This window comes from Poecilia mexicana, unplaced genomic scaffold (genome assembly GCF_051168715.1).
Source record: "Poecilia mexicana isolate PSO_F unplaced genomic scaffold, ASM5116871v1 scaffold_7, whole genome shotgun sequence".
NCBI classification, from domain to species: Eukaryota; Metazoa; Chordata; class Actinopteri; order Cyprinodontiformes; family Poeciliidae; genus Poecilia; species Poecilia mexicana.
In genome coordinates this window covers 13,700,519-13,725,576 of record NW_028263376.1, presented here as the reverse complement: position 1 = coordinate 13,725,576, position 25,058 = coordinate 13,700,519, and the positions used below count along the sequence as shown (strand labels likewise).

General features: G+C 38.4%; 2 protein-coding genes and 1 non-coding gene across 3 annotated transcripts in view; all 3 read right to left on the bottom strand.

The window, feature by feature from the left end:
* nckap5l (NCK-associated protein 5-like) overlaps positions 1-16,736 on the bottom strand; it is a 49,638-nt gene extending 32,902 nt beyond the window's left edge. The window contains exon 1 of the mRNA XM_014991890.2: positions 15,013-16,736. The gene's annotated coding sequence lies outside the window, so the exon portion shown is untranslated. The remainder of the gene's footprint in view (positions 1-15,012) is intronic.
* Positions 16,737-17,243: 507 nt separating this feature from the next.
* Positions 17,244-24,950, bottom strand: kansl2 (KAT8 regulatory NSL complex subunit 2). The gene is made up of 10 exons (XM_014991887.2): positions 24,854-24,950; positions 23,466-23,723; positions 23,205-23,377; positions 22,380-22,494; positions 22,025-22,188; positions 21,775-21,938; positions 20,772-20,868; positions 19,616-19,869; positions 18,615-18,827; positions 17,244-17,472 (listed from the first exon to the last, which is right to left on the bottom strand). The coding sequence occupies exons 2-10, from the start codon at positions 23,714-23,716 to the stop codon at positions 17,383-17,385; spliced, it is 1,521 nt and encodes a 506-aa protein (XP_014847373.2). The 5' UTR covers positions 23,717-23,723; positions 24,854-24,950; the 3' UTR covers positions 17,244-17,382.
* Positions 20,530-20,666, bottom strand: LOC148158384 (small nucleolar RNA SNORA2/SNORA34 family). The gene has a single exon (XR_015763887.1). It is a non-coding gene; the product is annotated as a small nucleolar RNA SNORA2/SNORA34 family (small nucleolar RNA).
* Positions 24,951-25,058: the final 108 nt, after the last annotated feature.

The following is a 25,058-nucleotide window of genomic DNA, read 5'->3' as shown; positions in this document are numbered from 1 at the left end:
GAGATGACAGATCAGCTAAAATAAAAACAAACTTCAATCAGCGCTCACAGAGACAGAGCCGTCAGCAGACGTTTGAAGAATGGAGCGAAGTGTTTGCATCGCTGCTGTAAATCAGAGTCTGGGCTACAAACAGTCACCGACTGAAGGACAGTTTAATGCGAAGGAATGCGCGCAGCTCCGACTGAGGATGCAGAACTAATCCACCTCCAGAAATGCGACACCGGGATGTGCAGCGGCAGCCGCAGCCGGTCCCATAAACCCCCCAGTGCAGCTGAAGGAGGCCCAGCGTTCATCTGCACTGAAGCCTGCACTTCCTGCGAACGCATCAGGAAGTCGGGGCAGAAAATGGCCGACACAGGTGGCAAAATGAATCGGAGTCTTTCCTGAGAGAAAGTCAAATATTGATGCTGATGATGGTGGTTTTGACTTTTATTTTAAAATTTCTGATGTGGGATTAGAAAATAAAGACGAGAAAACAAACAATCTCCAGCAGGCGGTCTTAATGCTTCGCATGTCTTTTACATGTTATTTATGGAAAACAGCAGCAAAAAACATCTAAATCCAGCTGAGAAAAACACAGAAAACCAACGTTTTCCAGATGTTCAGAACTGCAAAAACACAAAATTTACCAAGTATTTTGACCTGGTTTCTAGTGGAAATATCTTAGCAGACTTGAAAAAGAAAAAACTAACTAATGAGAAACATTTCAGCCAAATATGGGAGCTTGTTTTAAGTAATTTATTGATTCATTGGCAGATTGCTTCACTTATAAAATGGAAAGAAAAATCTCATTTTAAGTAAATAAAATCTGCAAGTGTTACTAGCACTTTTTAAAATCAATATAAAGGTATTTTTACTTAAAACAAGCTCAAAATATCTTGCTGAAAACTTACTTTTAAGTTAGTTTTGTCTTTTTTCAAGTGTACCAAGATATTTGCACTAAAGATCAGAGTAAAAATACTTTGCAACATGTAGTGTTTTTGCAGTGTACTTGTCAGATCTGTTGGATAAAGAGCCTTGTAAAGTGGCTGGTTGCAGAAATGCATCATATCTGACTTTGGCAGAAATCTAAACAGTGATGTTTAGTGTGAAGTCTGTGCCGTTTCGTTCCAGTGATCACAGAGCCCGTTAATGAAAGCCATTCGCTGCGATCCTCGTTAAATAAACCTGGTCTCAGATCAGCGCAGGACGCTGCTGCCTCCTTCCAGCCCGACATCCAGGCCTCCTGCCAGGGGAACAACTGCACTTCATCCTCCTCCTCACCACATTTCCACATGTTAGCAAGCGTTTTTACTCCAGATACCTCAGCGACTCGTTCCGGCAAAACGAAACGGTGACCTTTGACACGCCTGGAAAACATATTACAACAACAAGCCGGTGAGTCCGGGTCACAGCCGCTCCAATGTGAGAGTCTCCCTGCAACCAGCAGGACCAGATGTGAGCAGAACCGTCCTGCTATTTTTGTTCTCCATTTAACCCAGTTTTCCCATTATAGACACCGGTGGTTTAAAGATCATTTTAGCTGCTAAAGCAACCTTGGACTTAAAACTAAACAGTGTGAGGCTGAATTTAACATCTACAATTTGCAATTTAATGCATGACTTTCAAAGCTGCATGTGTGGGGGTATCAAGTATTCGTTTACATGCAAAAGGCAACAGAAATAGTTGAATTTATCTGCTTCTTCATGAAAAACATGCTTATCTTTCATTACTTGTTTATAACTATTCAAAGGGCACATAGTGTCACTTTCTATCAAGCAACTATGTTGATATAAGTTGCCATAAAAACGCTATAAATATCAAATATTACTAAAAAGAAGTTTGACTTTGTAATTTAACGAGAAGTCATCACTACATCTCTCCTCTTAAAAATTCCTGAAGTTTATGTTGCAACATCGTTCTACCCTAAAAACAGAAGTTGGTGCTGCATTTACTGAGTTAAATTCAACTAACTCAGAAATTTCTGAAAATATTAGTCGTGCTTGTGCAGCTTAACTTTGTGGACAGGACAGCCTTAAATCTGGAACATTAACCTTTTTTCTCAGTAGACGTGAGTAATTTTTAAATTCACTTCTCTGCTACTTTTATAGCAGGCAGCAGTCAGATTATCTTTATTTTAACTCAACATTCCTTTACACCAGGCATTTTTAGAGCATCTAAATGAATAAATAATCTTCTACTCTGCATTTATGAGGCTCACATGAGCAACGGCTATAGAAAGAAAACCCCCTCAAGAAAAGACGTGACGACTTCCTGCATTTGTCTTCTGTGAAAACAAGCCTCAAAAACAGCTCAAGTGAGAAAAGGTCCTGACCGATTGTGTCTGAACAGGCAAAACTAAAACCGGTTTGTGACCAAATGGATGCTCCATTGTTTAAAAGGGAACAATAAGTCATAAAAATGTTCGTTGTTACGTCAGTGATCTGATAAAGCTCCTCTCTGCGAGGCCTGTCGGTGCAGACGGCGCCGTTCAAAGCTGCGGTTCAGACAGACCAGAACCTGCATCCACACAGAAAACCATCAACTTCTCAACAACCGTCAAGTTCACTCTTAAGGAATTCAATAGTTGGGTTTCTCTTGGCGTTAATAAGAAAAACTGAATGGAAAAAGGTGAAATAACTGATAAAAAATATGTTCCTACACCTGTTTGATGAAGATTTGATGCATCCTCTTCGATTTAAACGGAAGGTTTTCCAGGAACTAGGTTGAAAAAAGGTTTACTCCACCTTCCTGTTATCTACAGCCTTGCTCTCTCTCTGTCTCTTGAAGGTGAAATCTTTTACTTTCTCTGACAACTCTCTGCTTCTGATCACTTTAAAGGTGTTTTTACACCTGGAACTTTGATTGGAGACCAAAACTGAAACATTTGTTACATTTACTGAGTCAAACGATTCAAACCATTTTAGCGTCCTGTTCCCCTCCTGGCCTGTGGGGGCGCTGCACCAAAAACAACTGAAGGAAACAACACAAAAAGTCTGAAAAGTTACTTGGTAACATTTTGTGTTTTTGCAGTGTACAAACATCCAGAGTGCAGGGACACCTGATGTGGAAAAGATGAGCAATTTGCACATCTGGACTCCATCAGGGGTCAGCAGTTATCTCCATCCCTTTCTCCATATGCACCCGAGAGGAAAACCTATTCACATCTGTGCTAACATGTCTTCTGCAGCTGCAAACAACTTTGTTCAAGTGTTTTTTGACAGTCGAGATGATGGAAGAAGCTGAAAACACTGCAGCGGCAGATAACTCAGCACTTTGTTGCAGAGGGTTAAGGGAACTGAGGAGGTGGTGAGTGTGGGTGGGCAGGCTTTAATATCCTCAATAACAACTCATTTTAGGATAAATTAAAATAATCTGCAGCGCTGCACAAAAGGCGTGCTGTTCAAGACATCCTGAATCAAGACAAAACCTCCCTGTATCACTGAGCTCTTTTGTCTGCAGCCCAAATCCCAGATTTCCAAAGTCACACTTCATCATTTCACATTTCTTCTGCACAGTAAATAAAACTGCAGCTATTAGGTCTTTTAATTCTTCGTGGAGCCAAAGGGGATGTGGCGATGAGCCGCTAGCTTTTGATTAAGCAGCATTCCAAGCCGTGTTTTCTCTGGCCCGGCTGATGAATTGGATGCTTGTTGCAGCTGCAGCGGCTGAAGTGCTGTTTGCATGAGCACAGATTCCTGTGCAGGGTGGATTTTAATGGGGTGTACACTGCAAAAACACAAAACCTTACCAAGAAAATTTAGGTCCAGATTCTATTGCAGACATCTTAGTGCACTTCAATAAGACAAAACTAACTTACAAGTAACTTTTCAGCGAGATATAGGGGCTTGTTTAAAATAAATAATTCCTTTATATTGATGAAAAACATGCAAAAAATTATAAATTTGCACTTACCCAATATGGATGCAAAATGTTAGCTAGTTAGCTAGCTAGCAAGGTTATATTAGAAGCTAGTCACAGGTTGTCTCAACCACCAATACCAAAGATGAACATCGTCCAGCCAACCCGCAATAATCTGAAATTATCCACAACAGGCGCAAAAAAACCCTAGCTAGCTACAAGCTAGCTTTTGTTAACTAGCTAGTTTGGAAATAACTTGTTACTGGTAGCCTCAAATGCTTTGAGTCACAGAACGCAATGATGATGTGACTCAAACTTTAGTCTGACAGAAAAGTCTTGTGAGAAACACAATTAAATAAAAACCACATAGAATATAAGAGATTAAATCGTCTTGCCACAAAAAATGTAAGATCTATGTTTAACGTATTTAAGGCCAACTTATATTTCTTTAAGACAATTTAAGGCCTTAATTTTAAGACGTTTTAAGGACAATGCACCAAGAACTACTGAAGGAAACAACAAACACAAGACACTGAGCAAAATGTAAACAAAAATGGAGTAGAGTCAGATTTTAGTGGTTGTAGGTTTTCTCCTTAGTCTTTGGTAAAAGATCACAAGTGATTTCTCCTGCTAGCGTTAGTCTAGCACATTTGTCTTGGTTGCATTTACCCAGAATGCCCTGCAATGTAGTTTGCTTCCTGCTTTTGGAGACGTTTTCGGTTGGTTTGCATTCAAACTAAAGTAGAATTCACTTTAACTGAACTGAGACCAGAGTTCCTCCACAAACAAACCGGACTGTCGAGGCAAACAAATTAGAGTCTTAAAGTGGACTAAACGGTGCTGGTGTGAATACACCCTAAAATAATCTACTAGTACTTTTTCATCAATCTTAAAGAATTATTTAGAAGCTCCTCCATCTTCATGAAAAGTTACTTTTAAGTTAATTTTGTCTTATTTCAAGTGAACTAGTACAAGAAACTACCAATAAATCTTGGTAATATTTTGTGTTTTTGCAGTGATTCTGAAATATTCGACCATATTTTCACCAGACAGAGGAATTTTCGGGGGATTCATATTGAGGATTTTGAATTTGGGTTTGATGTTTTAGGTTTCCCTGGTGGTGTTCCCACCAACGCTCGAGTTTCTCAGTGAGGTTTGAGCTGAGGAGGTTCAGCGGGGAGAAGAAACCCACCTGCGGGGAAACAATGCAGATCGCAGATTTCTTTGATGTCAGACTCTTCGCTGAGTGCGCGTAAACAGTTGTGATGATGATGATGAGGACGACGGCGCCATGTGGAGCTCTCAGTCGGCTCTGCCTCCTGCTGGGAGCTCTGCCGGATTGTGGCGGCTCTGTGGGAAATCTGATGAATATTTTTCTATGCTAATGCGAACTCCAGAGGCGCCTTTGGTGCATAACCATGGAAACGACACAACCTGCGTGCAGCAGACAGCGAGGCGATAAAGGGCCGCGCTGATCGCTGATAACGCGGGGCCCGGGTCCCAGCCAGGCCCCGTCTTCAAAGCGGATCCGTTTATGCAAAGCGCAGGGGTGCATAAGCTACATATGATGACAGCAGGAGGTTCTGACCCGTCTGCAAACATCAAACCGGCTGAATTATTGTCATGTTGGTCTGTGCAACCTGGAAAACCCACAAACTGTGACCTATTAAAGCGATATTTCACAGTCAGACCGACCTTGAACGTTCAAGGTTAGCCGGCTTTGTTAAATCCAGATGTTGCTTCATGAAACCAACCATGAAATAAACTCCGACAGCCTGAAACGCGAGCTGAATAACAGATTAGCTGAGAGAGATGTTATTTTATTTTTATACTGAATTTTAAACGACTATTAAAATCCATTTTTAAATGTAGAAAAACATGAAGATTTTTCCCTCTTCATGTTTTATTAACATTCTGCTGAGAAAAATATGTGAGTATGTCATTTATTTTCTCCTCTGCAGTTGAGGCGCTTCAATTCGATATGGATATTTTGATAAATCCACCAATCGGGCTTCGCCTGGCAGGTTTCCAGTGTTCTTTGAAGTCTGAGGTGCATTTTCTGAATTCTTCAAATTCAGCCGTAAACGCAACAAATCTTGACCTTGAAAGGAATAAAATATCTGCACATTCCTTGTTGGAAGCTCGCAAAATGCAAGAGAACATTAAGATTTGTACCAATTTATCTCTGTAACTCATGAAAATACTAAACTACAGTAAATTCACTCTGAAGTGGGTGAAAAGGATTGTTGGCATGCGGAAAATGAAAACAGGAAAGGATAAAACAGCAATGCACAGATATGAAGACAGGATAAAAGTTGCTAAGGGTGATTTGATCTGATTTGTCCTTGATTGTTTTCCTGTTGTGATGAAAACAAACAAGACTCATCGGGCTATGCGGAAAATCACAGTTAAAAACGCCCTAAAGAAACATCTCCTGCTTCAAAATCATCAATAAAAAACAAAATTCAATCAAAAATGATAAGTCTAGACTGAATTATGAATTATCTCTACATTAAAATCTAAAATGGTCAAACCTTGAAATAGAAAGAAATGCAGATTTCTATTCCAGATTTTCAGATTTATGAAATTTCTTTTAGTGAAAACAAAAAAAGGAGATGTGTACGTTTCACATTTGATACCAGTTTTATAAATGTAGTGCATTTTATGTTTGTGTATTAAAATATGGGTGTAATGCAGGTTTAAACAGGAAGAAATGAAGCGTGGCATCAACTGACTCGCTCACTATGCGGTTACCTAGCAACGTGTTGAGTAACTTGTGGTTACCTAGCAACAACGTGTTGAGTAACTTGTGGTTACCTAGCAACAACGTGTTGAGCGACTTGCGCAGCAGCAGTTTTGCACTTTGCCTCGTAACTGTTTAAAATGGCGTGGAGTGAAAACTGAAGATAAAAGGAAAAGTCACACCACCAGTTTGATAGTATTTCATATTTAAAACAAAAAATCAATCAATAATTAACGATATCAACTAATATGACACAATTATATTGTGATACGATTTTTTAGCTCTATTTTGTAACCAGTTTTTAGGATTTGTAGTGGCTGTTGCACCTTTTTCTACCACATTTTTTCCTTCCTCTCAACTTTTTATGAATACAGTATTTAACATTTTCACAATATTCAAATTTTCTGAGACACTGAATTTGTTTTTTTATTATCTGCAATCAAAATTAAAATAAAAGCGTCAAAAATAAAAAAAAATCTGTGTAAAAACCTATACATTAGTTTTACTCTGTAAAATAAGCTAATTATTTTTCACAATGTTCTAATTTTCTGAGCTGCACTTTTAGCTGTGCATATTCTCCATCTTGTACAACTGTTTCTCCTCCATAATCAGAAGTCAAATACCTCGAGTAGTTTGGAGGCTGCATGAGAAAATGCAACCTGGAATAACAAACTGTGGAATGTTCTCCGCTGCAGAGGAAACAGAAACGGCGCATGGCTTTGGGACGCGTTGGCAGATAAATTACCACCAACACCTGATCATCTTTCACCTGTGTCTGTATAATCCTTTCACCAGACACAGCTGGGATTAAACAGAATCACAGGCAGCTTCATCATGGGAGCTGCACAGCAAAATATTCTGCATCAGCAGCTGCACTTCCTTTGGCCATAAAACTGCACAAATTGGAAATACGAAAGTAAATTTGCTTAATGGAAACACGACAAGTTTAAAAAGGTTTTTGATAAAAAGTTTTTGCGCTAGGTTGAGGTGTTTTTTCGGCCATTTCCAAATTTCACAAAACTGCATTGGAAACATTTTAAACGAGTCACGTGATCAACAATAGGAAGTTACTACTGGGAGAAATGTCAAAGAAGATAACAGGAAGCCAGATTGTAGTTTGCAGAAGGACACAAGAATAAACACTTCATTTCTGGAGAAATGTTTTGTGGTTTGATGAAACTAAAGAGAAAAATTACAAATATGTTTAAGGAAAACTAAGTAAATTACCAAACTGATACAGTTCAAAGGAAATCCAACTAAATACTGGCCAAATATATGTAAACTTCAAATTAATAAATTAAAATCTGACATCTTTCCTCATTTTTGTTACTTTTAGTAAGTAGAAGTAATTTTGGTAGTTTATCTGATTTAACTTCAGGCAGTGAAGAAAAACAGTTTGATCTGTCTTTGCTTTCGGTGGATGTAAACTTCTGGTTCCAGCTGCATTTTTTGATGCAGTTATTTGCTCTTCTCATTTACCTCCCCACCTGAAAAACACTCCATACTTTTCCAGATTATTTGTTTTCAAATCACTCTGGTGGCATCTTTAAAATGCATTTCATTTAAACGTTTTTCTCTTTCATTTTCGATTTCCTGGTTAATTTACAACAATTAAGATTTTATTGGTTGGTTCTTGACAGAAAATCCAACACAACTGACCATAAACCCAGACTTCTTGTCCTGGCATTGTAGTGATACGCCTATGTTAGGGGACACATCATGTCTTGCAAAGTTACAAGAACTGTTTAAGAATTTTCTCTTGAGGAATGAACCTTTTTGCAACTCTTGTAAATACTTTAACGAGCTAAACGAGTTAACGGGACCAGCATCCAAATTAAACACTTGGTCTGTGCCACGTTTCCTTTCTAATAAAGTCTCAGCAGCGAATGTGGCGTCTACGCGAACCGCCCGATACAAGATGTGGGACAGAAATGCCTTCAGAACATCTGTGAACAATTACAGGCGAACAGAGAGAAAGAGAGAGAGAGCAAGCCGGCACTCATGCTGCCCATTCCGCTTCAGTAAGTTGTTGGCATGACTTCTCGTGATGTAATGCTGCAAAGCTTGGAAACGCTATCTCAAAAGTTGCACTGCGACTGGGCACTTGGAGAAACTTCAATCGGCACCAAACACGGGCGGCACAGACCCAAAACGTCACACCGCGAGCCCAGAGTGGAACCACATTTATCCACACACACCAACCCCCAACGCCGTGTTCAGGCTCTGCATGCTCCTCACTCAGTACCGCCGCTTTTCAGTTCTGGATTTCAGGTCTGACAGATAAATTTAGAAATAATATTATCCCAGTTATTCCACAGCAGAAAGGTAGATTGCAAATTTTGACCCAGGAAAGTAATTTGGCGTTTCCATGCTAGCAGCTGCTGATAAGCTGCAAGTTTAAGCTGCAAGAAATACAAACAAATAAAGGTGGTCTGGTTCAAAAAGTAATTTTATTGAGGGAAAACTTCTTATTCTTAAACTAGGTGGACATAAGTGTACAAATTGATATATTTAATTATATTTCTGTGGCCAAAACCCAAAAGCGTCGCAATAATTCAATTAATTGGACGATAATTAAAATGAATTTCTATTTCAATAACGTTTTTCTCTTTCCTCTCTTTCCACCAAACACTGGATGACAAAAGTTGTTTCTGAAGGATCATTTTGTTTACAGAGACGTCATAGTTAATTTTATTTGTTGTTTCGGTTGTTTTGTTTATTCATTTTGGATTATTTAAAATGTCGTCCAGTTCCAGTGCTAAATGGTCATTAGAATTTAAAGTTTATTGATCTTTGAGATTATTATGCCCTTATTATCATTATATTACTTTAAAATTGTTTCAAAACAACAACATTATCGTTTATCGCAGTAACTTCTGGAACAATTTATCATCCAGAAAAATTTGATATGACATGGCTAGTAGTGCATAAATAAAAATAATGGCCTTTTAAATGCTTTTCTTAGAATGTAAGTCGTTTGAAAGCAGACTTTTTGAAAAAACACAAACTTTTAGACGAAGGCCTTCAGAAAACATAATTTTATGACCATATATGGAGAGATGATGCATCATCAGCAGAGAGCAACGAGCCAACAGGTGTAAACAGAAAATGAATCGTTTTTCTCTGTAGAGAAAAACGATTCATTCTGCTAATCTGAGAATGTGCTAACCGCGAGGCTAATTTCTCCTTTCGCTAACTTTGAAAGCATGTAGCTTCTTCTTCCAACTACTTCAAGAATTGTTAACAGTCAAGAACCAAAACTTCATATTGTCAAATGTTTTTCAACTTTAAGTTTACAAAACACCCAAGTAAATTAGCACTTTACTTAGCTAGGAGCTAAATAAATGTTTTCAAAGTTCACAAAAGTGCTAAAGGAGTTAGCTCCACTGAGCTAGGAGTTAGCTAACTAGCCACTAGCCGTAGATTACACATCCATCTTGTAGTAATTTCATGCAGGTCAGCTCAAAGACCTGCTTGGCTAATGGTTATGATGCTAATGGTTGTGATTCTAACGCTAGCACAGAGGATTCTGTGCATCCTTGACCAGATAAACTTGGTCTTCATCTTAAAAAGTAGATTTTTACCTTCAATACATCATCAAATGTTATTTTATCTGTATCAAGCTAAACATAAATGTAAATATAACACGATTTATTACAATCTTCTTGAACTAGACACAGAAAAAAAGCCCACAACTCTAAAATGCATCATAAATAAAGATTTCCAAAAGTCTAAAATGATAGAATTGTGTTTTCTTCTTCTGGTTACGCTTCAATCCAATGTTTCACTTTTGTTCAGTGCCACCTCAAAACGACTATTTCAATCATAAATATGTCATCAACTTGTGAATCATTTTGCTGAATCAAAGGGAAAAGTTACATTTTGCCTTCCACTGCTAACTGGCAACACAATCTGCAGAGCATCATCATCAAAAAGAGAAGAAAATACCAAAGTTTCCCATTTATGCTGCATCATTATCGCTTTTATCGGTCAGGCAGGAATGTAATAGAGTCACAGAAGAAGAATTTAGGTTTATATTATAGATAAAACAAATCAGGCTCAAACAACAAGGTCTTTGTTTAAAATGAGCCTTTTTTTAAAATGTGGTTTTTGCAGATGTCGTACATGATAGACAGTGTTTATCAGAAGCTGCCAAAAGCAGCAAACTGCAACACTAAATCAGCATAAAATCTAGAAAAGAAAAGCATTAGGATGAGGATAAAGCAGCCTGCAAACACTAAAAAATTCATCGAACGTTTCAGCAGATCTTCAGTGAAAGCTAAATATTTTACAGCCCAAATTCTTCCCAGTCATTCCACCCTCGTTTCTTCTGAAGTCAAGCTCACTCTTTGTTCAGAAAAAAAACAACAAAAAAACAGGAAAACGACAAGACAATGAAAACAGCATGAGCACATCTCTGGCCTCCAACCAGCAGTGCCGAGATCATTAAGCTCCAAACGAAAACAGACTCTTTGATAACGCCGCAACTATTTCATAGAGGTCTTAAACCCCAGTTTAATCTCTGATTGGCCCAGATATTATTGGCATTATTAACACATGTGCTGGTGGTGATAAAAACACTTTATGAAGTGAAAACAAACAAGGAACAATCCGCTCCTCGTGACAGGGAACCATTGAGAAAACGTGCCGTCCTGATTAAAGAAAAGCAGCATTGTTAAAGCACAAAGCAGAACCACAGACCCAGTCAGACTCAGATGCTGGTCTGTTTTCTCATCCCTGCTCTCCTTCTGATAAAATCCTGATGTTTACAAGTTGAGCTTCGATTTTCGATTCTTATAGACCTTAAAGGTTCACTTGTTGCTGCATAGACGAAAAAGTACCAACTGCTGAAATCAGGATACCCTGGATGTCAAACCAACAACAGCTGAACGCTGAATAACTTTAGTTGCATTTTCCAGACTTCTCAAAGCTGAAGTATGTGACTTTTATAAAGAATATGATTTTTGGGGGGTCACGTGACCGAGAACCGGAATGGCAGCTCGGTGAATAGCTCCGAGGACAGTGTTCGAAATTTCCTTTTTAAAATGTAATGTTTACTATTACATTTTAGTGTAATAGTAAACTAAATAATCTGATATGGAGAATACACTCAAAGGAAATATGGAAAATATCAGAATTACAAGCTGGAATGTCAGAGGAATAAAAAAACTAACTAAATTGAAACAAGTAATAGACCGATTAAACTATTTGAAATCTAAAATAGTTTTCCTACAAGAATCTCATTTGATGGAGCCAGAAATGCATCAGATAACCAAAAGATGGCAGGGTCAGGTGTACCACTCTTCCTTCACTAGTCACGCCAGAGGAGTTATTATTCTTATACACAAGTCAATACCATTTCAAACTATAAGGACAATCAGAGATATATTATTGTGCAGGGACATATATCAACATTAAAACTAAATTTGATAAACATGTATGGACCTAACAATGATAACCCATCCTTCTATGAAAATGTATTCTTAACCTTGTCAATCCTGGAGGGACTTTATATAATAGGAGGAGACTTTAATTGCACCCTAAACCCAAGTCTGGATAAATCTACTCAAATTGATACCAGTCATACACAAACCAGGAAAATACTTCTTAACTATATAGAAGATTTAAGAATAAATGAAGTATGGAGAACAAGGAATCCAAATAACAGGGAATTTTCATGTTATTCAAGTACATACCAATCCCATTCACGTATTGATTATTTTCAATCTCTGTGGAGTTACTGCCTCAGGTGGAGAACTGACGGTATAATAGTATTGTAATCAGTGATCATGCTGCAGTATCCCTGGAAATTAAAGTAAATAAGACTGATCAAGGGGTGAAACGATGGAGGATGCAGACACTTTGCTTAAAGACTCAAAATTTGTTACATTCATAGAAACCTGCATTGACAAATATTTTGAAATGAATAAAGACGAAACCACAGCTAGTATTAGATGGGAAGCCTATAAAGCCTATATTAGAGGAGAAATTATCAGCTATAGCGGCAACAAAAATAAACAATATAACCAAGAATTAAAATCATTAGAGAGACAAATGAAATCCAGCGAAGCAGAACTTTATCAGAGCAATGATCCTACAAAATTACACAAACGTATTGTTTTAAGAACCAAATATGATAAATCAACGACAGAGAAAGTGGCAAAAACTTTAATGTGGACAAAACAAGCATTTTATGATCAAGGAGAAAAGGCCGGTAAATTATTGGCTTGGAGGATAAAACGGATTCAAGCGGAAAGAGCAATTGACAGCATAAAATCCAAATCGGACATTTTAACCACAGACCCTTCAGAAATAAATGAAATTTTTAGAGAATACTACAAAACCTTGTATGAATCTGAATACTCTGGAATCAAAGAATCACAAACTGCATTTATAAATCAATTAAAATTCAAAACCCTGTTGGAGGAAGAGAAAACTACTCTTGATAGCCCTTTAACAATAGAAGACCTATCTGAAGCAATAGACAACATGAATAGCGGTAAAACGCCAGGTCCTGATGGACTCCCAATAGGATTTTATAAAACATTTAAAAATAAATTAATCCCACCACTTCTCAATATGTATGAAGAATCATATAAAGCTGGAATACTCCCGGACTCACTGAGAATAGCTACAATAACTCTTCTACTAAAACCAAACAAACCACCGACTGAATGCTCCTCATATAGAGGAATCAGTCTCATGGGATGTGATACAAAGATTTTGTGTAAAGCTCCATCTAGGAGATTAGATAAATACCTAACCAATTTAATAATAGATGATCAGCAAGGATTTATAAAAACAAGACAAGGAAAATTACCCAAACTGTGGAGCGTTTAGCTGAGTCGGGCCGCGCTGCTATGTGCTAACATCTGGGTTTCCATCAAAGTTTTTTAGGTTTTGTATTAGAAAATGCTGATGGAAATTGCAAAGTTCAAAATATCTTCCTCATTTTTCAAAAAATAAAACTACACTTGCTTGAGGCAGTTTTTGGTTTTTCAGAAAATGAGTTGATGCAGTAAAGGAGAGACAGAAACATTTTCCGAATAATTTCTGACGTAGTAGATCTGTGCCTTACCATAGGAACAAAACTCAGAAAAATATATAAGTCCGGGTTTCTAAGTCGTTTCTGTGTCGTCCACATTTGCAACCTCTACTTCCTGTTTATTACAGCCAAATGTAGCGTCAACATCTGACAAAACTACTGTTAGTCTGACTGATTCGCTCCAAACCAGTAGATGGAAAAACAACACATTTTCTTTATTTTTTATTTTTTGCAACATTTTTAAGATTTGCATGACAGCTGGACACAAATAAAACCATCAATGGTGACAACGTTTGTGACAATAAATACTACTTCCTTTTCAGGTAACTGTATCCGTGTCGCAGCAATCAGTCCCATAAAACACAAATGCTGCTGTTGACAAACATTCCCTTTTATAATATGGTCCTTTATGAAGCCAGTCACATAAAAAGGTGATTTATATCATCAAACTGACTTGAGTTTAATAATATTTTCACATTCACTGATATTTTCATAGAGCAAAAAGTAGAAAAAATGGGAACATTAATAATTTAGACAGTTTGGGGGAGTATTAAACAATTAAGAGGAAGTTATATTGACAACAATAAATAAAAATTCTTAACGTAGTAAGAAATTTATCAAAATGAATTATAAACAAGACAACACATTTTTCCATCCTGAAGCATGATTTTAAAGAGACTTTATATGCATATTTTTAAATTTAAGACAAGATGTGGCAACATTTATTCATTCATCCAATCTTATTCTGGTGCCCCCCTTTCTGACCGCCCCCTTTTAAAGCCTCCTGGAAGCACCCCTGCACACAAGGGAAGTGACATTTTTACAGTTTTCTTTCTTCATAGAAATTATTCAATATCTAAACTCATTAATCCATTATCAGATGAGCTATTATCGCTTGTTATTAATGTATTACTTCTGATTGTGGAGCATCACTGCTTTCAAAGAGGCGCAGCTGATTTCCATCATAAATAAGCTGCAGGATGAAACCAGAGCCGCACACACCAGTTCCTTCTCTGGGTTCCTCTTTCTGGGTTTCGAGGCTAAATAAAACCCTACATCTCAGTCCTAAACGCGGATTAAACCCACATTTGCTTTAGAGGTAGAAGTGTTGGTAAAATGGTTGTATTTTCTCTTTAAGGACGGGCCCTGCAGACCCAAACACTGCGCCGAAACGAGTCCCCTCCGACGGGGAGAGAGAGCTGAAACGCCCTGAAGCTTCTTCCACAAACAGCAACAAAACGCTTAGAATTAAACATCCATCATGAAACATTAGAACCGACCAGAGCTTCGCTTCACCCGGTGCTGTTACGGTATTCCTGCAAAATCTCGGCCGGCGAGCGAGCATTTCGCCACACAGAAAGTGCGTTTTTCATTTTGCGCTCACCTCATCCGGTAGAAGCGCGTCTCCTCCGGATCATGGCTGATAAGGATGAAAAAACCTCCAAATGTTTGGCGTTTATAAGCGGCTTGTGCTCATTGTCGCAGCGGCGGCTCCAATGCAGCCAGCGGCCGCTGTCCCCTCCTCTGCCTCGGCGTTGTGTTCTGTGTTTGGGTCGGAGGAAAAGTGATGTCATTGCATGAAAACGGCCGAACCCGCCCCATTTTTTTCCCCTTTTCTTTTTTCTTTTTTTTTTTTGAGGTGGCTCCAAGAAGTTGAGCTTTACTGTAAACCTAGAAACTATAACTGGGTCAGAACCAGAGGTGGGCAGAGAATTGTACTCCAGTAAAAGTAGCACAGCATGTTTTTACTCAAGTAAGAGTAAAAAGTATTTGGTAAAATGTCTACTGAGTAAAGTACTGAGTAACTCGTCATCATTGCATCCAAAACCAAACATGCATCAACCAAAGAAACTGTCAAATTGTCTAGAACTACCAGAACTAACATGCTGCCACCAGGAACGGCGATATTCTAGAACTTTGCAGTAAATGTGTCCAAAATGAGCATAAAGACGAACATTCTCAAATGTTTTTTTTTTTGTTTTTTTTGAACAGGGAAAAAACTAAAAATATTTCCCCCTTTGTCTCATTGGGCAGTTTTAACTTCTAATTCACATGTGGAGTTCCTCAAGGCGCTTTTATCGGTCCACTTTTCTTCATATCTACACATTTCCCCAAACTGAGACGAGGGTTTATTTCAGGTGATGATTAACAGTTTTACACTCACTGACCAATTTATTAGGTACATCTTCAAGGTCTCACCAGGTGTAAGACATCAACCACTGAATGCAATTACCCTCTTACAAATTTACTGCATCCAACCAGTCTTTACATTTTAAAATTAAGAAAAAATGATGCAGAAAACACAGAATGGCGCCATGTTTGTTACAGGAAACTGGAGTTCTGAAATGCATCCTCTCTGGAACCCGGTTATGAAAACGATCGTTTCTGGTGAAACTTCTGCGGATCCACCCGCAGACGAAACCTAAGACTGTAAACCAAAATGGAGAAATGTTGCCATGACGATGTGCTGAAGGCAGAGTCCCAGAAAGAGCAGGAGCTTCTTAAAGAGACAGAGGCCCAATTTTAAAACATCAAATTTCTTTTACATTTGATAGCTGCAGCATTTTTACAACTGGAGCTAACAGTTACTTGATTGCACTATAAAACTGCACACATGGAGGAGATTTAGGAGTCTTTAGACCCTCTGGTCTGGGAATACATCGAGATCCTCTATGAGCAGTAAAAGTTTGGGTTTCCCTCCTGGATCTGGAAGAAGTTTGATAAATTGATGGAAAAAGGTCTAAAAATTCTCTTCTCGCGTTTCAGGATCCAGTAGGAACCCTAGTTCCATAGCATTAGTTTTCCAGAGTGAACTGAATGCAACACGCAGCTCATTGTTGAAACTAAAATCTACAGTATCTCACAATCTGGGGAGGAATTTTACAGAGCACTTAGCTGAAATCTCCTTAACGAGAAACAGCTTAATCAAATATTCTCCCAGTTTAATCTACCAGATTTAGTTTAGCTGCATAGTTGGACATCTTATAAAAGCTTAGCAGGACTAAAACAATGAAAAAAATGGATTTTGAGGCACCTGTTAGGAACATTAGCTTAGCAAAACTTTGATTATAATAATACAAACAATTACCAATAAAAAAATGGATTTTGAGGCACCTATTAGGAACAATAGCAAAACTTTGATTATAATACAAACAATTACTAATAAAAGTTTTTTTACTGGTATAAAAAACTCAGGGGCCAAAATTATAAACTTTTTCAATAAAAAAAACCTAAAGTGATTTTGTTGTGAATATTTTCTTTTTGCCTGTTAAGCAACAATTAACATGTAATAATTTAACTAAAAGGTGAATTAAAAAGTTGAAAATATCATTTGTAGTTTATTTCCAGCAACAGATACGAAAACTGTCTTGACTAACCATGTGACTAAATCTGTTTTTTAGTAAAATATTGCTGGAGATTTGTGGCCCCACTTACAATGAATTACAAATCTCAACACAATAACAGAAAAACACTTGATTTGCACCTAAAACTTTCCATTTAAGACATAAATTGGTCATTAAAAAACCTTTCAGAACTACTCTAGGGGCCACAAACGGCCCCCGAGCCGCCCTTTGAGCCCCCCTGCACTAAAGCAAAGACAACCAGCTGAGAGCGTTTTGTTCCTCTGTCACCTTTTATTACAACAAACAAACACTTGAGTACCGCCAGGTATTTCAGTAGATCAGAAGATTACCAATTCACAGAACCAAATTATCTGGAACCAAAAGTAGCAGAAAAATAAAAAGCCCTCGGTTCATCGCGGAGCGTCGCCGGCTGCCAGGTCCAGGTCTTGGGCCGAGCTGTCAGTGGCGTCTTCTTCTCCTCCACCTACATCTGACACCACCTGAGGAAAGACACCAGAAATAAATTAAAGCTTTTTCTACGAGAGGTCGGCCATTAAAAATCCACAGCAGTAGCGGTTCTTCTAGCCGCTTTGTGTCATGAGACAAACTGAGAATCAAAACTTTCACAAGAACTGAAACGTGACATTTATGTTAACTAAAATATAAGCTGGTGTTTCTCTGCTCTGGTTGTGCGACTTTAATAAGTTTGGTTCCTCAAGTCAAACACAGCATTTAAGTTATTAACAAACAAGTTTTAGCTAACCATTAAAAATCCCCATTTTTAAGACAAACCTCTACTTGTCGACACATTTCCCTTTAAAAGAAGAGCCGATGATCAGCAACAACAACTCTTGGATTTTATGTCCTGAAGTAAATATAAAAGTAACATATGGCAGAGTAACCTTAAAACATTCAGTCAAAGCAGCAGGAAAAAAAACAACAAAAAAACTAGACTTCAAATTACTAAGACAAAAAAACTAAGCAGAGTTTCTAGATTATCCAGTTAATCTTAGTCATCTTTAAATGCTCATTCAGTTTCAAATAGATATGCCTTTTTGGATTATTTTTCTTTCAGTTAAGGAAAATGTTTTTTCCCCCATTTTAGTTTTCATAAACAATATTAACCTTAAAGGCAAAAGCTTAAACACTTTAGGTCCAGGATGTGTGTGGTCTGCAGAGACATTTGTGGTCCTTTTCCTGACATGACTATGGTATCATTATAAATTTTAAAGTCAGTCATCATTGCCTTGAATAACATTTTTAGTAGCTTTAAATTATTGTTATGCAAAAAAACAGGATGGGGGGTTATCTATATTTATTACATAAAACTTAAATAACTAGAAACAGGAATGTACATTTTTATTTTTGGCAACAGTTATAAAACTAAAAGCTTTCTTCCAAACACCAACTTTATGGTCAGAGAATGACTTGATATAATTATAGTCTGATGTGTGTGAAACATAAATGTCAAAGCTCTAAAACAGGAACAAAGTCATTTTGTTCATTCAAATATGAAATTAAATGGTCAAAAATAATTAACTACTTCAAAATCCATTTGTCTCTTTGACTAAGATCAAATCTAGTCCTTATGAGGAATCACAGAGGAGTCCAGATGGTTTTCACTGTTGAGCCTCAAACTGACCTGATCATCCATGATGGCGTCCACGTCTCTTTCTGAAAGCTCGTGTCCCGAGGTGTCCAGGTCCACCTGGTCCGGTTCTGGGTCCTCTCCGGTCAGGATGTCCATCGGAGCCTCGGCGATGGCTCTGATGGTCTGGTCCTCCAGGGCCAGGGCCGTGTCAAACTGCAGGGGGGACGGGGGGCCCTGCATGCCGTCCCCTTCCACATCCAGGTCCTGCAAAACACACAGGAGCGCGTCAAGAGGACATAATCAATAAAAGAGGTTCAAAAACTTACCATCAATGAGCTGAAATGACTCGTTTTAATAATTATAGTTAAGCTTGTCACGATAAACGATAATATTGTTGTTTTGAGACGATATTTAAGTAAAAATGATAGTAAAGGCATAAAGCAAGAACATCCTCAAAGCTTAATAAACTTAAAATTCTTATGAACATTTAACACTGGAACTGGAAGACATTTTAAATATTCAGAATAAACAAACAACAGAAATGACACATAAAATAAATTATGGAGTCTCTCAAAAAAAAAAGGTCTAGTTGAGGTCAAAGCACCAGATGGAAAACTCATCATCCAGATCTTGGTAGGAAGAAAGAAAAAATAATAAATGATGCAAATGGAAATGATTGAGCTTGTTTTAATTTATTGTGCGATTAACTGATTAACTGCGACAGGCTTAATTTTCCTTGTTTTATGTTTAAGGAAATGTCCAATTAAAACAAGTTAGCTGCTGCGCCATGCTGCAGGCACCAAGTGTCAAAGATGGATCAACTGCAAACAATGTAGCTCAATTCGACACCTCAGCGTCGCCCCCTGCTGCTTAAAAAGGGAATCAACTCTAGGACTGCCAAGGATTTATACCAATTCAATCAATTTGATACATTAAATGCCAAACTAATTTTATTAATGGTTAGTTTGTCATTGTTTTGGTTTGTGAAACGATTCTGTTAGCAGCAGACGTTTGTGTCATGGTGGGTGCGTATCGGCAGAGGTCAGACGTACGTCGCTGAACTCCAGTGGGAGGCTCTCTGTGGGCTGCAGCTCTGCCGCGCTCAGGTACATGTCCTTGCTGGATGGGGTGAAGTGCTCCTGCGGCGGTGGCTCCTGCTCCGGCTGGTACATGGGCGGCGGCAGGGTGAGGTGCAGCGGGCAACGGGGGTCGTCCGACTGACCCATGTGGACGGTCCGGTCGCAGGGAGCGTCTTTCAGCCCCGGGCAGATTTTAAAAAGCACCTGGTTGCTGTCCTGGCAGATGTCTGAGCAGCGACTTGTTAAGGAAAATTAGAAGGAATTCACACAGAAACACGATTAAAAACCCAGTAAAAAGCGGAAAAATACACAAAACTGCAAACCTATAGACTATGATGTGATGTGGAGATAAGTTTATGTTAAATTTTCAAACTTTTATAGCACCACTTTGGAGATAAAAACAACACAAATGAACAAAAGAAGATAGTTTTAATTCTCCATAATGAGATACTTTTAATCTTACCGTTTTTAAAATAAAAAATAGGAATAATTTAGGTAATTTTAATTAACCTAAAACAAGAAAAGTTTGATCTGATTATTTAGACAGTGAAAAAAAGTTTGGTCTTTATACCGTCTTTAACGACTGAGCATTAAAACGACTTTTTTCTTGCAATTTCAAAACATTCTTTTGGTAAAATTGCTTCATTATTAACCTAGTATTATGATTATATTCTCATAATTAAATAAGGATTTATGTAGTTTGGCTCTAATAGTCTATCATCCAACTCCCAAAAGGGATGACTGAAATAAAATCCACTTTTTGAAAATATTTTCTGTTATTTGTAATTTTTTTATTATTATAATTTTTTTTTTTAGAAGAAAAAGCAAAAGGTAAAAAAAAAAATCTGGAAATGGAATAAAGAGCCACATCGCCGAGCTCTAGACATGATTGTTCCTCCCAACTGAATTGATTTAGTCCCTGTAAGTCTGGGGAAAATCAACAGACCACGGGAAGGTTTTACTTTGGGCTCCTTTTAGAGAAAACTAACAGCTACTGCAAGCTGCTGCTTTTGATCCGAGCCGAAGCAGAAACGAAAGGCAGACGAAGGGTTAATTAATTCAAAACCCACAACAACAACAACAACAACAACTCCACTGTGTGACTCAACATAAGTAGAGCGAAGGATACGAGAGAGGCAGTGTCTGGCCACCGGGAGGCAGGGGTTGGTGCATCTCACTCCATCAACGAAGGCCATGCAGATTTCACCCACGGCTCTCATGTGGAGCTGCAGCGCAAAACAGGAAATATCAGGAGAAAGAAATGCAACAATTAAGGAAAAAGGTACCAGAAAAATTATTGATGTGGTTCAGTTGGAGCTGTTAGCATGAGTGCTGAGTGGTGGATAGAAACCACTGAAAACCTGCCCAACAATAAACGAAGCTGCAACACTTTAAATGAGTAAAACAGTCAAATTTTTCTGGTGGAAACAGATTTGTGACTTATGGTAGAAACAAAACGCAACAAGGGTTTTTTCTCATTAAAAGGAAGGAGTCCACTTTGTAAATATTGAAAAGTCTCGACGAGGCCCGTCGCAATAACAAATGATCCTGGACCAGAAACTGTCTCAGGAGTTATTGCAATAAACAATAATGTTGTTTTGAGACCATTTTGAAGTAATAAAATGCAAGAACACATTCTCAAAGATCACTAAACTTTAAATATTCATGAACATTTAACACTGGAACTGGAAGACATTTCAAATATCCAAAACAACAAATAAAGTGAATTATTAAGCCTCTAAACGGGTCTATAAGGGCTGGTAGAGCCCAAAGCATCAGACTGAAGACTTTTATCACCCAGTTTTTGGAGAAAGAGAGAAAAGAGAAAAAATGATAAATCATGTAAGCGGAAATTATTGAATTTGTTTTGATTTATCACATGATTAATTGATTTAGTGATTATTGCAACAGGCCTGCAAATAATACTATATTGATATTGTGAGCTGAGCAATAAAAACAAGATTTAGGTCACATTTATTAAAAAGTGAATAGCCAAGTTTAATAAGTTCATTGATAGCAGATCTGGGTGCATCAAAGCCTGCTGGATGGATGTGGTCTGGTACTGAATACTTTGTGTTGTAACCGACACTTTCATAAGACTTTAATAGATCCTTTCATGATGCTTTTTTCACCTGAGAGGCTCCCTCTGTCACCGCCTGCCTCCTCTCCCGGAGCTGCCGGTGCAGCAGGGCTTCCACTCCGTACCGGCGGCGGTATCGACGCAGAGCTTTCAGCTTCTTCAGGTTCTCCCGCTCCTTCATGGACAGACCTTCAGGTCCCGTTAACAGACTGCTTCCTGAACCAAAAGCACAAATCGTGTTACAGAACTCTATGGGAACAGATCTCATCTAATGCTTTCTGGCTGCAGGTAGTTGTAGTTACCTAAGGTTTCATGCTCCAGTTTACGGTTTTGCAGGTATCGGCGTTTTTTCTCCTTCAGCAGATGCTGCAGGCGCTTAAACTGGTCGATGTACAGAGACTGCAGCCTGATGAGCTTTTCTCTGGTGATCAGAGCCACTTCCTCTGCTGTGTAAACCCCTGCATGTCTGCAAAGGTAATCGAAAAGAAATCTAAATGAGCACAGATATAATACGAGGATAACGTTAAATGCTTTTGTAAAATAAACGATAAGAAATGATTCGTAGGTCGGAACAGGAGTTCAAAATGTTAAACTTGTCAACTCTGCTACACATAAAACATTTAGGAGAAGAAAAGATGGCTGAACATTTCGTCGTACTTCAGAGGATCTTCATGATCGCTGTCAACACTGTCAGCCTCGCTGTCAGGATCTCCCCTCCAGGTCTGGTCCAACACCAGCGGGCCCTGCTCCTCTTCACTCAGACTTTCTTCATCTGCAACAGAAACAGAGATTAGATTAGAAACGATTGATCGTGATGAATCAATTATTGAAATAATCGCCAATTAAGTTAGTAATCGCCTAATCGTTAACTGGAGTATGCAGACAGAAAAAGGTAATCTGCTGAAAGAAATAACAACAGAAGAGAATATATAAACAATATGAATATTGTGCATTTAAGATTAAACAAAGAAACTTCATCTGTAAATATTTTCTACCCAGAATTCCTCAGGTGGTAGTTTTAGCTTCACCAGGTTCAAATTCTTAAAAGAAAATCTATTTAAGAACTTTTTAAAATCCGATTTTTAATCTGTTAATCCAACAGATTAGGTCAGCCCTACACAATAAAATAATAGAATAGTTTTTAATGATCAAGACTCCCCTAAAGGAATTATGTTATTGCCCTCTAGAAATAAAATGCTTATTTTGTCATTTAAAAATTTGATTTATTTATTTGCACATTTTAATATTTTTCCAGGCTTAAGTGGTTAAATGAAAAATCTGTATAATTTGCCAATTTAGTTATCTGATTAATCATCTGAATAGTTGAAAGACTAATCGATTACTAAACCAATTGTCAGCTCCAGCCATAAATTAGATGAAAAAATACGCAGCATTCAGGTCCTGAACTAAAATGACATTCAGGATCTAAAATAAACGTAAATCCTCTCACATTTAAGTTTGCTGTCAAGCCAAAGCTCTTACCCAGGATGCGGCTGGCCTCAGAGCGTCCTCCGTCTAGGCTGTGGGTCTCTGATCGGTTGAAGCAGCTAAGCTGGGACAGCAAAGCCTCCGGAGACGGACCTGAGGAAGCCTTCCTCATCTGAGCTCGCAGGGCCATCGCATTCCTACGAGCGTGCTCGGCACAGAACGTCACCCTGCAGCAGAAACATAAGGAAGAAAAAGAAAAACGTGTTTGAATCAGTTAGTAGCTAGGAGGATGAATCTTGACCTCCCTCCACGTACCCATCTTTCCTGTCGGCCTTCGGAGCAGCGTTTGGGCAGCGCTTGCCGTTCTTGGCGGAGACGTAGCTACAGTGTTTGTACGGGGCGTTCTTGTCCTCCAGGATGTGTTTGATGCAGAAGTCGAAGCCCTCGAGGCGAGGCTGGGTGCAGGGCCGCTGGGTGAAGGCGCAGGCCTGGGGCTCCTGCGGTCGGGCCGTCTGACTCACCCGGTTGCGACTCGAGGGCAAAACGTGTATTCTGATTCTGTTCATCTTAAATCTGGAAAGAAAAGGAAGAGAAGAGAATTCAATCTAAAATGGATACATTTTCTGATATTTTGTTATTGTGGATGATGATGCTGTGGGCAGGAAGGATCTCAGTCTCGCAATGAGTCTGAAACAGCCTCTGACTGAAGACTGTCATACAGCAAAGGTCTCATAACTGTAATAAAATGCTAACAACTCAATTTCCAAAAAGCAGAGAGAATATTTACCACCTACCTAAGTGCTGTTAGGTAAGAAACTGAATTCCCTGATGGCTAATTTGCAAAAACTTTAAACTGTTTGAGAAACACAAGTTTAAGACAATAACTTTGTAACTAAATTCCTGAGATCTAAAACCACTTGAGCTTCTTGGCTTATGGGTTTATCTGTATTATTCCACTATCTATAACAACAAAAACCATGTGATAAGTTTTTCTTTTCTTGAGCCTGTCCTACAGTAAGTAGTATTACTGAGCCCGTTTCTCCCTGTTGAAAGGGAGTTAATCCTTTCAACTGTTGCCACATGTTTGCTTAGGAGGAGGAACTGCTGTCAAGATCACTGGTTCCCAGACTTTCCAGACTCTGACCCACAAAAACCTTTGAAACGGGTTAGTCAGCTCTTATATTTGTTATGAATGATAATGTAGTGTCATAAATATTATTTAAAGAATCTTAGACCTACAATAATATTAAAAATATAGATTTAAAATGCGTTCATCATAAGTGTAACAACGTACAGTTAGAAGTCGTTATTTTCTACAGTTTTAATACGCGGGTAAATGCCAGTTAACCTTTTACACATAAAATAAACGCAACTGCTAAACAAAAACAATAAAAGCCGCACTAATAATAACAATATCATTTTAATACTTTACATAACTGCTATACAGTGCGGTTTGATGGCTCCAACTCCGCGCTACAAGCTTTAACCCGCCTCTTTACACTGCGTCACTACTTCAGTTGAAGAGTCGCCATCTTTGTCTGGCTGGTAGCATCATCAGCTAACTGCTACGTTAAATAATTCTCATCAAAGACCACAGATTTATCAAACACGGCCAAAAATCAGCTGCCATACATTATATCGCTACAACATGTAGAAGCCATGCTCTGCACGAAGCCTCGTTTAGTAGTAGTAAAGCTGCTTACCCTCCTGTAGAGACGTCCGGACGGACGAAGAGTCCCAAACTACAATAACGCGACTTCTCCCCGGATTCCCTGATTACAGTCAATCTAGCCCCACCCGCTTGTAGCGCTGATTGGTCAGAAGAAAATGTAAGGCTCATGATTGGCTAATCAAGTCGCCACTCAAACTGGAAACAACTCTCTTTCTAACACGCCCAAAAAAACAGAA

What these genes read in the sequence shown, in the direction of transcription:
- kansl2 (XM_014991887.2), bottom strand. Translation starts at nt 23,716, where the DNA reads ATGAACAGAATCAGAATACACGTTTTGCCCTCGAGTCGCAACCGGGTG. An exon ending in AAGGCCGACAGGAAAGATGG is followed by an intron (nt 23,378 to 23,465) that starts GTACGTGGAGGG and finishes TTTCTGCTGCAG; the next exon opens with GGTGACGTTCTGTGCCGAGC. An exon ending in TGAGGCCAGCCGCATCCTGG is followed by an intron (nt 22,495 to 23,204) that starts GTAAGAGCTTTG and finishes TTTCTGTTGCAG; the next exon opens with ATGAAGAAAGTCTGAGTGAA.